Source organism: Phodopus roborovskii, unplaced genomic scaffold (assembly GCF_943737965.1).
Source record: "Phodopus roborovskii unplaced genomic scaffold, PHOROB, whole genome shotgun sequence".
Classification (NCBI taxonomy): Eukaryota; Metazoa; Chordata; class Mammalia; order Rodentia; family Cricetidae; genus Phodopus; species Phodopus roborovskii.
In genome coordinates this window covers 23774167-23788900 of record NW_026126482.1, presented here as the reverse complement: position 1 = coordinate 23788900, position 14734 = coordinate 23774167, and the positions used below count along the sequence as shown (strand labels likewise).

The following is a 14734-nucleotide window of genomic DNA, read 5'->3' as shown; positions in this document are numbered from 1 at the left end:
CAGCTGGAGATTCCTGCCAGGCCACCATGATTTTAATGCTCTTGTGTATATTTCATCACACCTCACATTTTATTTTGGATCAGGTACTATTTTAAGACCAACCTACTTTTACCTTTCTTGGAAATTCCATCATACCAGGAAGTAACCTGGCTTTTGTGAGTGATTTCTAGGTAATGTGAGGCTGGTGTGGTCGAGATGAGACAAGACCAAGTGTCCTTTTCTGAAATGCTGGTCTAGAAAGCCTTCTTCCTCAGAGCAAATGGAGGTGGGAATCACATTAGACATGAATCAGTCTGTGGCCAGAACCATCTTCACCATGGTGCATAAATAGGCTTTGAGGTTGAAGCTCTGTAGTCCTGTACTGTTTGTTACCAAAGAAGTTTTCTTTGCCTGCTTAATAGGGACACCATTTGGTGAAGGGTTCACAGAAGAAGCTTCTTAGCATTAGAGGACTTAGCCCCTTCAGACAGCCTTTCATTCCATCAACCCCACAGCAGCTAGCCATGGATTGCTCCTAAGAAGTGGGTGGCTTGGTGGCTTGTGTGCCTGGTGAGCAGACCAGCCCTGGCTTCATGGCTCTATCTAGTAACTGAGGCCGGGTGGGGCTGGCTTTTGAAAACCGAAAAGCGTTGATTATAGAACATAGTTAATTCCTCTTTTCTCCTCTCTGCTCAGCTTCCACATAATAGCCTACTATCAGAGGAAGCCTTGGGGCCAGGCATGGGCCAGGAGGGGCCGAGTTGGGGTAGTGCATTATAACAGTAGCTGATGGGAGAGACTGCTTGTTAACCCAGAGCTAAAATAGACACCAACTCCATTTTCAAATCCCAAAAGGCAGTAGAGTCACTGTGCTACCAGTTTAGAACCAGAGTCTCTAACTTAAAACAGCTGTTGGTTTCTTTCTTCTGCCCTTCTCCGGATCCCTCCCCTGCTACCAAAGTTGGCAAGGTGCCCATACTCCTTAATAAAGTGTTGGCAATAAAAACTTGTACATAGGCTGAGTCTTTTCTCCTCCACTCTGCTGTGTTTCAAAATAATCAAATCCTGGCATCAAACAAAAGGAAGATACAAAGTCACTAGCAAAGATACTTGTTCGTAAGATGGGGTATTGCTTGTGAGACCTTCTATCTAGCTCCTGGGCAAGGGGTAATAGGGCAGAGGAGAAAGCTGAATAGAACATGCTGGGCAGTGTTGATGGTGAGGGACAGTGCAGAGAGCAGGTCGGTACAGAGGGGAGAATGTGCCTGGCGCTGAATGTCTTGCTTTGTTGTTAAAGTGACTGCTGCACTGCTGGGGATGTAGTGAGCTGGACCAGTGTGCAGACCAGTGCTGCTAGCCAAACAGCATGACCCATGTGTCATTTGAAATCTTCTAGTTGCCACATTTTGAAGTGAAAAGTGGTATTGGTGGTATGTTTTTACCTTCTCGCTATCTTATAATTTAGTAATTGAAATCTGTCAGTGCTTATGTGCAGTCCTAGCTCCTCTTAATGGAAAGCAGTCCCATGCCAGGTGCTGATCAACCCACAGAGCAGGTTAAAGACAAGCCAGAAGGCAGTGAGGCCTTCCCCAAGAGTGGGTGAGCTGTGGCGATGGATAGTCACCATGATGCCAAAAGCAAACTTGGATCAAGTTATTGTATAATCTTAGGTGGCTTCTTGATTAAAGGGAATTGGGTAATAAGTAATTTTAACATTATTTTAGTTAAAATATATCCAACAAATGACTTAGTCCTCATTGTGACAGTGCAAGGCATTTAACCAGTCTTGAGAAAAACAGGGATGTTTGAAGTGGGACCTGGAGGCTGATCAGAAGAAGGGCAGGTGGGGGAGGATAGGCAGCTTCAGGGCCAGGAAAGACACAGTGACTAAGAGCTTTGGATCTGACATTGACTGTTGTGGCACTCCTATCGTTCCTGCCAGGTTATGGCCATCATTATGGTCATATTATTGATCTTGGGGTAATTTAAAGTTTAAGGCAGTGTCCTCAAATCATTCAGGCAATAGAATGTGGGAAGCCAGAGGGGTGTTTGGCAAGCACCCAGGGCTCTGAGGGGAAGTTAAGCACTACCATAGCCAGAGCAAGCTGCAGGCCAGCCATCCCCTTTGTACATCCTGGCTATGGGGCCACCTGGTGAGACATACCAGGACATTCTTGTCTTTGTTTCTCTTCACTGCATACCTACCACCTGCGAAGACCCCCTGAGACTCTTGGTGTGTCTTTGACCCCGTATTCTCAACATGTTAAATACAGGAGCAAAGGTAAATAGAGTATTAGAGTCTTTATTGAGACTCCAGTAGTTGGAGGATCAGCCAAGTGAGGACAGAGGCCTATAGGGGATGATACTCCCCTGGCCTGGCAATTAGAGCTCCTTCGTCCTCTTACCTTTCACAGCCTCCTCATCACCCAAGAGCGGAGCAAAGACCAGGTTCACCCAGCTCCAGAGCTTTCTCCTTCTGTGTCCTCTGAGCCCTTAGACTACTCCCTCCCTGCTTTGTGTCTTGCAGGCTTCATTGAACCTCCCTAGCTGGGTGCCGGTCTGTGGTAGACAGCTTGGATGTGGCAAGGGAAGGCAACCCAGCCAGGGATCTGTCACAGGCCATCATTGCTGCTCACAACAACTGGGAGAGATTACTGCAGCTGTGGATGTCAGTTAGTCCTATGCCCCAGGATGGGCCAGGGAGGGTGGGCTGAGGGAAGAGGAATGTCTGGATGGGGTGGGGCTCTAGACGATGGATTGTTTGCACTTATTCTTTTTGGCCTCTGGAGACAGAGCAGGAAAAATGAAGCATGAAATCCCTTTTTAAAAGGAATGCCAGACTCCATCAAAACCCTGTAATGAGCAAGGAATTGGGTGTCTCCGGGAATCGGACTGGCTGAGTGTCACCCTCCCAGCAGGTATTTCGTAGGGGCTCTGCTCACTGTGGGGAGTGGGGCGTTATCGGTGGTCAGGAAAAGTGCCCAGGCATTGAGGATGTGACACGAGTCAAGAAGGAGCTGGGACTTCTGCAAATGACTGTCTTCTGAGCAAATGGGATTGCAGACAGTGTGGTCCCAGCCTGCTGCCTGGTACCTCCGTGGCCTCAGGCAAGTAGAGGCTCAGTTTCCCCATCTGGGAAATAGATTTGATGATTGTAAGGATGGAGGTGAATGATCTAGGCCTGGGACTGTAACAAATACTAAATTTGTTATTCTGTTAGAACATGTTTTTAAAAGGGTTTTTATTTTTGTGTGTGTACATGTTTGTGTGGCAATGTGCTTTCATGTGTGTAAAAATGGACATCATACCCACTTTTATGGGGTGCTTGGTGGGGTGGGGTGTCGTCATGTCTGAGCAGTCTCCCCAACCTGCATGTGTTCATCTTAGTATTGTAAGCCCTCTAGCACAACAGTTAACAATTGGTGTGGTCTTTCTTGACACAGAGGAGTCAAATTCCAGGGCTGCTTCTCTGAAGAACTGTGGACTTGACAGAGGATAGAAGCATTTGTCCTTTGCTCTTTGTTGTCATAAAGAGCCATTTTTATCAAGGTTTGCTTTTGTAAACACTAAGCAGCTACTTAAATGGGGTTTGAGTCCTGCCTCCTGGGAGTAAATGTAACCCTTATAAGACTGTCAAATAGGCAGATTTAGAAGCTTGAAGGACCTTGATGCCTACTAATAAGAGAGCCACACATCCTTTTTTGTAGCATGTTGAGGAAGCCTGCTGCTGTAAAAAATAGTTAATTTTTAAATTTGCCACTGTAGTCTTTTGGGTAGTTAATTTTCTTTAAGGTAGCCTTTTTTTTTTTTTTTTTTAATGCTTAAGGGGAGGGAGGTGCCTATCTATCCTTTTGTTTATGCTTTTGAGACAGATTTCTCTATGTAACCCTAACTGTCCTGGACTTGCTATGTAGATCAAACTGCCCTGGAACTTGCAGAGATTCACCAGCCTCTGCCTCAGAGGTGCTGGGGTTAACAGTGTGGACTACAACACCCAATTTAATTTTTTTTTCAAGGAGTTATTTTCTTTTTAAATGTGTGTGCACATGAGTGTGAGTAGGCAGAAGTCAAGGGTATTGGCTCTCTGGGGCTGGGCTTATAGGTGGTTATGGGCTGCCTGGCATGGTGCTGGGAACCGAACAGGATTCCTCTACTAAGAACAGCACCACCTCTTAACCACAGAGTTCTCTGCAGTTCTCCCTGCATTCGGAGGGAGGGTCTCACTCTATAGTCCAGACTGAGTGCTACTCTTAGGGCAGGCAGACTAAGACCCAGACCCCACTGCCCGGGAGGTGCACTTGCTGGGTGGGACTGCAAAAGAAGAGAGGTCACAGGGCATCAAGAGTGGCTTACCTTGTTAGGTTACGTGTTGAAATTTTCCTGCTGACTTCAGGGTTTTCATCTTGCTCTACAACATTAAGGTCACCAGATGAATAAAATATTACTGTAGCAGATAGTGGAAGAGGCACATCCTGAAATCACTTAGCTACAAAGTTAACAGAGAAAAGACTCCTGGTCCTCCCCCCGAACTATTTTGGGCTGCATCGTTGGGAACCGGTTTGGATGTATACACCATAATAACAGACCACTACATTTCTCCTTAGCCTCACTGTTTTTTGTTTGTTTGTTTTTAAGAAAAGTAAATGAAATAAGGATGCCTCCTTGCTATTTTTACAGGGATGCTTGCCATCAAAGGGATAGATACCTCAGTTCCCTTCCTAATTAGGCACGTGGCATACAGCAGTTAGCCATTTCCTTTGAGACTGCTTGGCTTCCAACTTGATAAGTAGCCAGAGCTGTCCTTGAACTCCTGATCCTCCTTCCTTCACCCCCCCACCCCCCCCAGGCACTCACCACACTCAGTTTCAATGCTTTTTTTAATCTTTACTTGAACTTTTCCTTTAAGACTGAGTGGATTTGAGTATGGACAACAACATTGATTGTGTCATTACAGTGTCTTTTAAGAACTGAGAGGACAACAGCCTCAGCTATTGAGTGTTCTCTTGACCTGGTGGAGCTGGCTGGCCCACTCCTTTCTGAGGTAGCTTGAGCAGGTTAAGTGCTCACTAGCCTGGTTGGGTCCTCCATAGCTTGATGGCTTGAGGTTGGAGTAGACATCAGTCTCTGTGGAGCCAAGTACAAAAGTCACAGCTAGAGTGTGATGGTCTCCTGCTTGCTGAAAGGGGGGGGGGGGGCGGAGTATGGATAGAGAGATTCAGAACTTTTTTCCCCTATGACTGGAGATTGGACCCAGAACTAACCCATGGTAAACAACTGCCCTACACTCAGCTATGCTCCAGGCATATAGAATCAATTCTGAGATGGTGGTGACAGTGCCTCCCCGTGTCTTTGACAACTGAAATAAGCACATACTGTGAGTCTCTGTGATCATAGTTTTCCAGCAGCCCCGTTCTACCTCTATAACTTCACATACCAGCAGGTACAATCAAAACTTTGCTCGATTATCCTGTCCTGCTGCTGGGAGGCGTTTCCGGTCCTTGGGACCCCACCTACAGACCTTCCTATCTGTGCTTCACACCTACCCAGAACCCCATTGGTGATATTACAAGTGGTACTAAGGGAGGCCGGGAGAGAAGAGATAAGCTTCGGGCAGCTCTCTGTTGTGCCAACGCCACAGCCCTCCTCTCCTCCCACCTTCAAGAACTACTGTTGAAGTCCCACCCCACCCCCACCCCTCCTCACTGAGGTAGGACCCCAGATTCAGTGGCTGGGGGAAATGTTGGACTCTGTCCTAACATGCCAAATTCAAATTCTCATCTTTTTCGATACACTGGCTAATCCGGGTGCTTTCTAAGTGAGTCGGCACCTGTGTTGTGCCTAGGGTGCAGAAAGCTGTGTCTGTGAGCACCATGCTTTGACAGTCAGTATGTTGAGCATGCCTGTAGAAAAGTCAGGCAAATATCTGCTTTTGTATTTAACCCTATGTTCTATGTGCAATCTCTCTTTAAACTGTTCAATGGCAGTTTTTCCACCATGAACCTCCACCCCTACCCCCAGGAGTAACCTATTTCAAGATGGTTTTGTTTTTGGAAGGAAGTGTGAGCTCTTATAGTTTCTTTGAGTTTAAAAAAAAAAAAAAATCCATTTTTCCCCCATACACATTTATTTTACTGACAGCAAAGTTGGTTTCCATTTGGAAAAGCTGTCCTCTGTTTCCAACATAGGGCCTTTTCCATTGCCAGAAAATCAAAAAACAGCCCGTCTGGTGTATAAAAGTTCTCTCTGGCACGTCATCAGCGTCTGTTGCAAAATGAAATTCTCCTACAGCTCTCCCTTCGCTGTGACTCTTGAGTATGTTTCTGTCTCTTCTAAATATTTTGCAATCATTGTCTTTATGGGTTCCTGGCAGGGCTGAGATACTCCACAAACCCAGGTTGAGGACAACAGAGTCCTGGGGACCACCCAGCAAATGGCTGTAACCTTAATGAAGAGTGAGTGATAAACCCAAGCGAGGTTTGTGATACCCTGAGAGTAACACCAGCTGCAGGCCCTGCCTGCTGCCACAGGCTCCCCAGATTTGCAGTGACCTCCCTTGTCCTTCAAGCACTTAGAAACAAGGTTGCAGAGCCATGTTTCCCAGTCTGGGGAGGGCTGTTAAACCCTTGTCTCTGATAAAGGCCCTACTTTTCTAGGTGACGGTTTTCTTCCCTGGCTTTATTTAAAATCTATCAACAGGTACAGAGTGTGAGGCAAAGAGGCACATGGTTTTCTCAGAGTACCCCATTTAGCCAACCTCACAATGCATTTATGGTTCCAAAGCAGATGTGGCCTTTTGGTTTAGGTTGGTTTATTTAAGGGGATTTTTTTTTCGGGGGTTATATGGGGGGTTTTGGTTATTTGCTTTTTAGCTTCCATTTCAAGCAGCTTACTTGTGACATACTCTTAAGTGGTTCTCAACCTTCCTAATGCTGAGATTGTTTAATACAGTTCCTCTTGTTGTGGTGACCCCCAACCATAAAACTATTTCATTGCTACTTCATAACTGTAATTTTGCAACTATTGTAAATCATAATTTAAATATCTGATATGCAACCCCAAGAGGGTTGAGACCACAGCCACTCTAAGCCTTTCCAGAAGGGAAGCTGAAGGTGCCTGTTGTCTTAGCTACGGGGTGTTGTAGAGATCCTTCAAAAAAACAAAATTCAGCAGGGCAGTGGTGTCTCATCCCTTTAATCTCTGCATTTGGCAGGCAGAAGCAGGCAGATCTGTGAGTTCCAGGCCAGCCTGGTCTACAGGGTGGATTCCAGGATAGCTGAGTCTGCACAGAAAACCCTATTTGAGGGGGCCAGGGTAATCCAATACTTGGGAGACAAAAGAGGCAGAACCCTGTGAGTTGGAGACTTCTAGGCCATCCAGGACTACGTACTTGAGACTCTTAAGGAAGAATTTCAAAATGTGAAATAGGGGTGCTTAGGCTGTGGACGTGTGAAAAGTAGATCTTAGACTTGATTTGAAGGTTCCAAGCATGTAGGTTGGAGAGAATGTTCTCTTCTCATCTATGGCTCCAGGGCAGGCAGGCAAGGACTAAAGAAGTAGATGTTTAGAGTAGAGGGTGGACCAAGAGAGCACTTGTTTTTCCATATGAATCTTTCTCCAAATTAAACCTGTGTGCTGAGGAGAAGTGGGGTGTGCGTGGGAGTGTGTGCTGAACAAGAAGGCCACATGTGGTATCTTCTTCTCTCAGCAGGGAATATTTATTAGACAAACTCAGATTTGTCATTGCTTTGTACCTATTTGTGAATGAACACAAAAGCATCATAGGTATTAATTTGGGATTTAATTTAGTACATAAATTTAAAGGTGCAGAACTCCTAAGCAATACAGATCATTGTTTGGTATTATCACTTATTTATATGTTATATCTCAAACACAATATTTAAGGTGCATATAAATTACTTTGTGAGACCTTTTTTACCTGATTAACAAGCCCTTCTACGAAGTATAAGCCTGCCAGCCTCAAACTAGGCATTTGCTGAGAATAATTCTACTACCAGGAGTGACTGATTGCCCACTCTTGCATACTTTCTCTACTGTAATTACAATAAAATGAGCCTAGATATATGCTGTAGGATCTTAGTATCTTGGACATTTCAAATTCTACAAGTACTATGGAAAATGTAGGAAATTACCATAAGAAGAATGAGTTAATGAGTCCCTGAATATAGCAAGTGGCGATGCCTACCGGAAGCACCAGTGACAGGTCTCCTGCTATGGTACCCTTTTCAGGGTTTTTGTTTGTTTGTTTTTGTTTTTCACCTTTCAGTGAAGCACAGTGTAGCTTCTGTCTTCGACATTGCCCTTGAATTAGCTCTGGTTCATAGAGACCAACAGTGTCATAGGCTTGAGTCAGCAGCTTGATGCTGTGGATAGAGCATTCTGAGCAATGGACTTAGCACTTCTTTCTATTCCCTGTGTCCTCCCCACCCCTTCCAGAAGCTCTCATAGTTTCCCAAGTATAAGCAGGAAAGCATGACTAGCATTACATGTGCCCTGCTCCACACTCAGCAGCTGCTAGAGGTCATCACTGTGAGACTCAAAGTGAGAAAACCTCACCTCACTCTTACTAGTTATTTGAGGTAAAGTAGTTCCCCTTTTATGCACATGTTAAAAAGCATTTAAAGCACATGCAAAAACTTAACAGCAATTTCATAATAACAAGCATGTGGTCAGAGGTTGGTTTGCCTAATTCTGATATTTCTCTCATCCTTTTACCAGAATAGCAGTGAGGAGGTGGGCTGGTAACCATGTTCAATTGACTTGAACCTAGGAGGCCTACAAGCTAGAGGCCCATTTCCAGACAGGTTTTCCTCAGCCTCTGAGGTCAGCATCACATGCCTGCTCTCAGAACGGGAGCCTGTTTCAGCCAAAAGTACCAGTGTCTATGCTGCTGCCCTACTAAGTGCCCCCTAATGTGTATTCTGTCAAGGGATGGATCCTGAACAAGTCCCCTCTGGACATGCCCCATTCTCAAGGTGGAGCCACACCAGGGGAACCCGTGGTTGAAGCATTTGCATGTGTGCTATTGCTTGTCTGTGTCCAACACTTCCATGACCACAGCTGTTGGAAGCTCAGTAGAGCCCCTGCAAAAAGAGCATTGTGTTTCCAGGGGATGATGGGAACATGTTATTCTAAATCTTGCTTAGGGAATGTTCCCAGATTTCCCAGGGAGAGGCAAGAGGTGCCTGTCTGACAGGGCTGCACAGAGTCTTTCTCCTTCAACATTTCAGCAGCATGAGCTCAGGAGCAACATGGGTGATTTCCTTGTCTTTCTCTCTGGAAAAGAATGAATAACAAAGGAAGTTTCCATTGACGTATGTAGTATAAATGGGAGCAATACTTACAGTGGTAACAAGACACAAGACCTCCCCCCCCCCAGGGTTTATGGGAGTAGTGAGATGTGGTTATACAAGTAAATGGAACCCTCTGCCACCATGCAGCTGTGCACATCTGTCCTGCCCCCCCCCCACCAATGAGCTCTATGTGAATGAGGAATTTTGATGAGTTTCCATTTACCTAGCCACATGGTCAAGTGGCTGTAATTTGTACAGACTGGGGGATGCTTATAACACCATTATTGTAGCACCTGAAATTTCACTCAGTGAAGATCTAGAGCTCATGGGACCCACAATCCTGTTGGCCTACGGCCCTCTTCCCAGGCAAGGCTTTTGTACTTATTATGAGCTCAGCCTGTGGTTATTTTTCAGATAATAGTGGCAGTACTACCAATATAGTTTATCTCTGTTAAATACCAGGAGTGCTGTGTGATTTCACCAGTGCCATGTAGACATGTGGTGTTTGTTTTGAAAAGAGGTTTTGCCTTTGTGTCTTTTGTGTTTTGCCATGTACCATCATGCCCAGAAGCATAGACTTTTTTGTTTTGTTGACTTCAGTATCCCAACTGTCTTCTCTTTGTGCACAGACTTTGGATAATGGTATACATACAAATATTTGGTAGCCAGAGTTATTAGAATATGTGTTTTTTGTTTTGTTGTTTTGAGACAAGATTTCTCTATGCAGCTTTGGAGCCTATCCTGGAACTCACTCTGTAGGCCAGGCTGGCCTCAAACTCACAGAGATCCACCTGCTCTGCCTCCCTAGTGCTGGGATTAAAGGCATGGGCCAGCACCACTAGCTGGGGTTGGGGAGAGAACGCTAACCACCAGCAGTTGTGCTAACAGACCATGGAGGCCCTGACTAAAATGCCTCCTCATGGTTGTCACTCCTTCCTCCTAGATGTGATATTTGCTGCGTAACCTTCCGCACACATCGGGGACTACTGCGCCACAATGCACTTGTCCACAAGCAGCTTCCCAGAGATGCCATGGGAAGGCCTTTCATCCAGAACAACCCTTCGATTCCTGCTGGCTTCCATGATTTAGGGTTTACTGATTTCTCCTGTAGGAAGTTTCCTCGGATTTCTCAGGTATGCTGATGGACCCATTCAACCTGCAGCTACCTCTACAGTCTACAGCTGTGTGGGGTAGGGTAGTAGTATTTTCTGTAATGTCCTTTCTCTCACTAAAGTCCAGGCTGGCCCAATCTGTCCTCCTTGGTATTCTTGGACTTACAACAGGACTCTGAGAGTGGTGGTGAATTTACAACTTTTACAACTTTAAACCTCAAAGCCTGAAGAATGGGCAGAAGGCACCAGTGAGCTAGATCCACACAACAACTCAAAGAAAATACAACCTAAGATAAAAGATCCCTCTCATCCCAAGAAGGACAGACTAGGCCAGCCTGGATTTTAATGGGGGGCGGAGGGGGCGGGGATGACACAGACACACACACACCATTGCAATTGGACATTGCTATCTACAGAGTTCACACTTGTGAACTATTGCAATTGAGTGACAGAAGAAAAATATCTCTTAATGTTTGAAGTTTCCAGTTCTGTGTTGGACTGCTTCCATAGCTGTCCATGGCCACATGTGGCCCACAGGCTGTAGGCCAGGCTCATGCTCACTGTTCATCATTTTCCTACTTCAGTCTCAGAGTCACACTCAGAAAGGTTGCCTCTCTGTATTAACAGAAAAGGCTGCTGTTATACAACAGATACTTCTCACATCTCCCTTTAGGACCAGTTTTTAAATCCTCACCTTTCCTCCCTTGCTTTTGCTGGTGGATTTCACCTAGGCCTGGTGTGAAACAAACCTACGGAGGTGCATCAGCGAGCAACACCGGTTCGTGTGTGACACCTGCGACAAGGCATTCCCTATGCTGTCCTCACTCATCCTGCACAGGCAGACCCACATCCCTGCTGATCAGGGCCGGGAGAAGCTCCAGACCAAGACCCTGGCTGGTGATACCCTGGACCAGAAGGTCTTCATGACCTTTCTGGGCCTGCAGCACACCAAAGATGTCAGGCCTACACCTCCAGAGGAGTCCCTGCCGGATGACAACCAAGCAATACAGCTTCAAACACTCAAGTGCCAGCTACCTCAGGACCCTGGATGCACCAATGTGCTGAGTCTGTCTCCTTTTGAAGCTGCTTCTTTAGGTGGTTCTCTGACAGTTCTCCCAGCTACCAAGGAGAGCTTGAAGCATCTCTCCCTGCAGCCCTTCCAGAAGGGTTTCATCATCCAGCCAGACAGTAGTATTGTGGTTAAGCCTATTTCAGGAGAGTCAGCCATTGAGCTAGCAGATATCCAACAGATTCTAAAGATGGCAGCTTCAGCTCCACCACAAATCAGTCTTCCGCCACTTTCCAAGGCTCCTGCCACCCCCCTTCAGGCAATTTTCAAACACATGCCTCCTTTGAAGCCAAAGCCCTTGGTCACACCCCGGACAGTAGTAGCCACATCTACACCCCCACCTCTCATCAATGCACAGCAGGCATCCCCAGGCTGTATCAGCCCGAGCCTTCCACCACAATCGCTGAAGTTCCTCAAGGGGTCAGTTGAGGTTGCCTCCGGCGTTCACCTGCTGCAGTCCAAGTCTGGGGTCCAGTCCAACGCCACCACACAGCTCTTCCTGCAGCAACCTGGGGTAGAGTTGCCAGGCCAGCCCGAGATGAAGACACAGCTAGAACAGGACAGCATCATCGAGGCCCTGCTGCCCCTAAACATGGAGGCAAAGATCAAACAGGAGATAACAGAGGGCGACCTCAAAGCCATCATGACAGGCCCCAGTGGCAAAAAGACCCCCGCCATGCGCAAGGTTCTCTACCCCTGCCGCTTTTGTAACCAGGTGTTTGCTTTCTCTGGAGTTCTGCGCGCCCATGTTCGCTCCCACCTGGGCATCTCGCCCTATCAATGCAACATCTGCGACTATATCGCTGCAGACAAGGCCGCTCTTATCCGCCACCTTCGCACACACAGCGGGGAACGGCCCTATATCTGCAAGATCTGCCACTACCCATTCACAGTCAAGGCCAATTGCGAGCGGCACCTGCGCAAGAAGCACCTCAAGGCCACCCGAAAGGACATCGAAAAGAACATAGAGTACGTGAGCAGCAGTGCAGCGGAGCTGGTGGATGCCTTCTGCTCCCCAGAGACCGTGTGTCGGCTGTGCGGTGAGGATCTGAAGCACTACCGTGCCCTGCGCATGCACATGCGCACACACTGCAGCCGAGGCCTGGGTGGCTGCCACAAAGGCCGCAAACCCTTCGAGTGCAAGGAATGCAATGCCACCTTTGCAGCCAAGCGCAACTGTGTCCATCACATCCTCAAGCAGCACCTGCACGTGCCCGAGCGTGACATCGAGAGCTACGTGCTTGCCACAGACAGTGGCCTTGGCCCCACTGACGCGCCCACAGAGGCCTCTGCCAGAGGAGAAGGGGGCAGCTGCATTGCTTTTGGTGAGTGCAAGCCCCTCGCCACTTTCCTGGAGCCCCAAAATGGCTTTCTTCACACAAGCCCCACCCAGCCCTTGCCTTCCCACATCTCAGTAAAGTTGGAGCCAGCCAGCAGCTTTGCAATGGACTTCAACGAACCCCTTGACTTTTCACAGAAGGGCCTGGCGCTGGTCCAAGTGAAACAGGAAAATGTGTCCTCCTTGCCGAACTCTTCCTCCTATGACTGCTCCATGGAACCCATTGACCTATCCATCCCCAAGAGCATAAAGAAAGGAGACAAGGACACAGTTGTGCCTAGTGACACCAAGAAACCAGAACCAGAATCTGGGAAAACTGAGCAGCTCTCTCCCTGCCCGTTGCCCTGCCCTACCTTGTCAGTGACTGTGGAGCCCAGAGGGAGCCTGGAAAACCCCACGGGCACTGTAGTGGCCATCACCACCACTGCCAACCTGGAACCCCACACTCAGCCTCTCCAGGGCTCCGTGCAGCTGGCTGTCCCCATCTATTCCTCGGCTCTCATCGGCAGCCCTCCCCTTTTGGGCAACCCTGCCCTCTTGAACAACCCAGCCTTGCTTCGGCCCTTACGGCCGAAGCCTCCCCTCCTCTTGCCAAAGCCCCCGGTGACAGAGGAGCTTCCCCCACTGGCTTCCATTGCACAGATCATCTCATCTGTGTCCTCTGCCCCTACTCTGCTGAAAACGAAGGCTGCTGACCCTGGCCTGTCCATCACCAGCAGTACCACTGTGGCCACAGACAGCTTAGGAAGCTCCATCCCCAAAGCTATCACCACCCCCACTGACATCACAAGCCCTAAAGAATCCAGTGACCCACCCCCTACAGCCAGCAGCCCAGAGGAAGCCTTGCCTACTGAGCAAGGGTCATCCAGCTCATCGAGGAAGAGGGGTAGGAAAAGGGGAATGAGAAACCGGCCCATCACCAACAGCAGTGGTGTGGACCTGGACTCCAGTGGGGAGTTTGCTAGCATCGAGAAGATGCTGGCCACCACAGATACCAACAAATTCAGTCCATTTCTGCAGACTGCAGAAGATGATGTTCAGGATGAGGTGTCTGCAGCCCCTGCAGACCACCATGGGCCCAGTGATGAGGAGCAGGGTAGCCCTGCAGAAGACAGGCTGCTGAGAGCAAAGCGGAACTCCTACGCCAACTGCCTGCAGAAGATCAACTGCCCCCACTGTCCCCGGGTCTTCCCTTGGGCCAGCTCCCTCCAGAGGCACATGCTCACACACACTGGTAAGGCCCTCAAGGCTCACCAAGCGGTGAGCCTTGAAAGAAGAGAGTGAGGGGTAGGGGTAGGCCTAAAGTCTGGGGCTCTTTTCTCATGCTCCAGTCTTCTGTGTCTCAGAAGCCACAGGCTGTTACTTTCCATATAATCTGTGGTCTGAGGCACCGAGGGCTTCTGGGAAACAAATGGCTCAGACACAGGTGACGGTGGTCTTAGGCTCTCTTCCCTCCTCACATCCCTTGCCTGACAAGTGTCAATCTATTCTACTAAGTATAGAGACAGTTCCAGAGAAGTGGAACTGGAGAGGTAATGAGCTCAGTGCTTTGACACGAGAAATCTCACGCTGGGATCTTCAGTGCCGCTTTTCTCATTTTGAACATTCTATGGCGTTCTTTGCCTACCATACATGTAAAAGGAAATTCTGCCGAGTGTTTTCTCTTCTCTGAAGCTGCACCTTCCCCTATTTTTTTTTTTTTTTTTTATTTTTCTCCTGTTTTGAATATTTGTCATAGATGATTGGTACTGGAAATAATTTTAAGTTTATTTATTGTAAGACATCAACTGCTGAGGTAAACACACACTATAATTCAGATTTCTAAATAACAGAGTTAAATTACCAAAATGGTATTCCAGAAATATTTTTCAGATGTCAGTTTCTAGAAGTTGAATTTTAGAAGTCTTAAATATTGAATATTAGT

General features: G+C 47.5%; 1 protein-coding gene across 3 annotated transcripts in view; it reads left to right on the top strand.

Annotated features, from left to right (window-relative positions):
* The window catches only part of Rreb1 (ras responsive element binding protein 1), a 54622-nt gene that overhangs the window by 23769 nt on the left and 16119 nt on the right, over positions 1 to 14734 (top strand). For 2 of the 3 annotated variants that reach the window (XM_051194433.1, XM_051194432.1), the window contains exons 6-7: positions 10234 to 10423; positions 11134 to 14044. In XM_051194433.1, the coding sequence (XP_051050390.1) occupies positions 10234 to 10423; positions 11134 to 14044 (3101 nt within the window). Of the gene's footprint in view, positions 1 to 2797; positions 2898 to 10233; positions 10424 to 11133; positions 14045 to 14734 lie in introns of those variants that run through there. The other variant, XM_051194434.1, reaches the window with a different exon arrangement.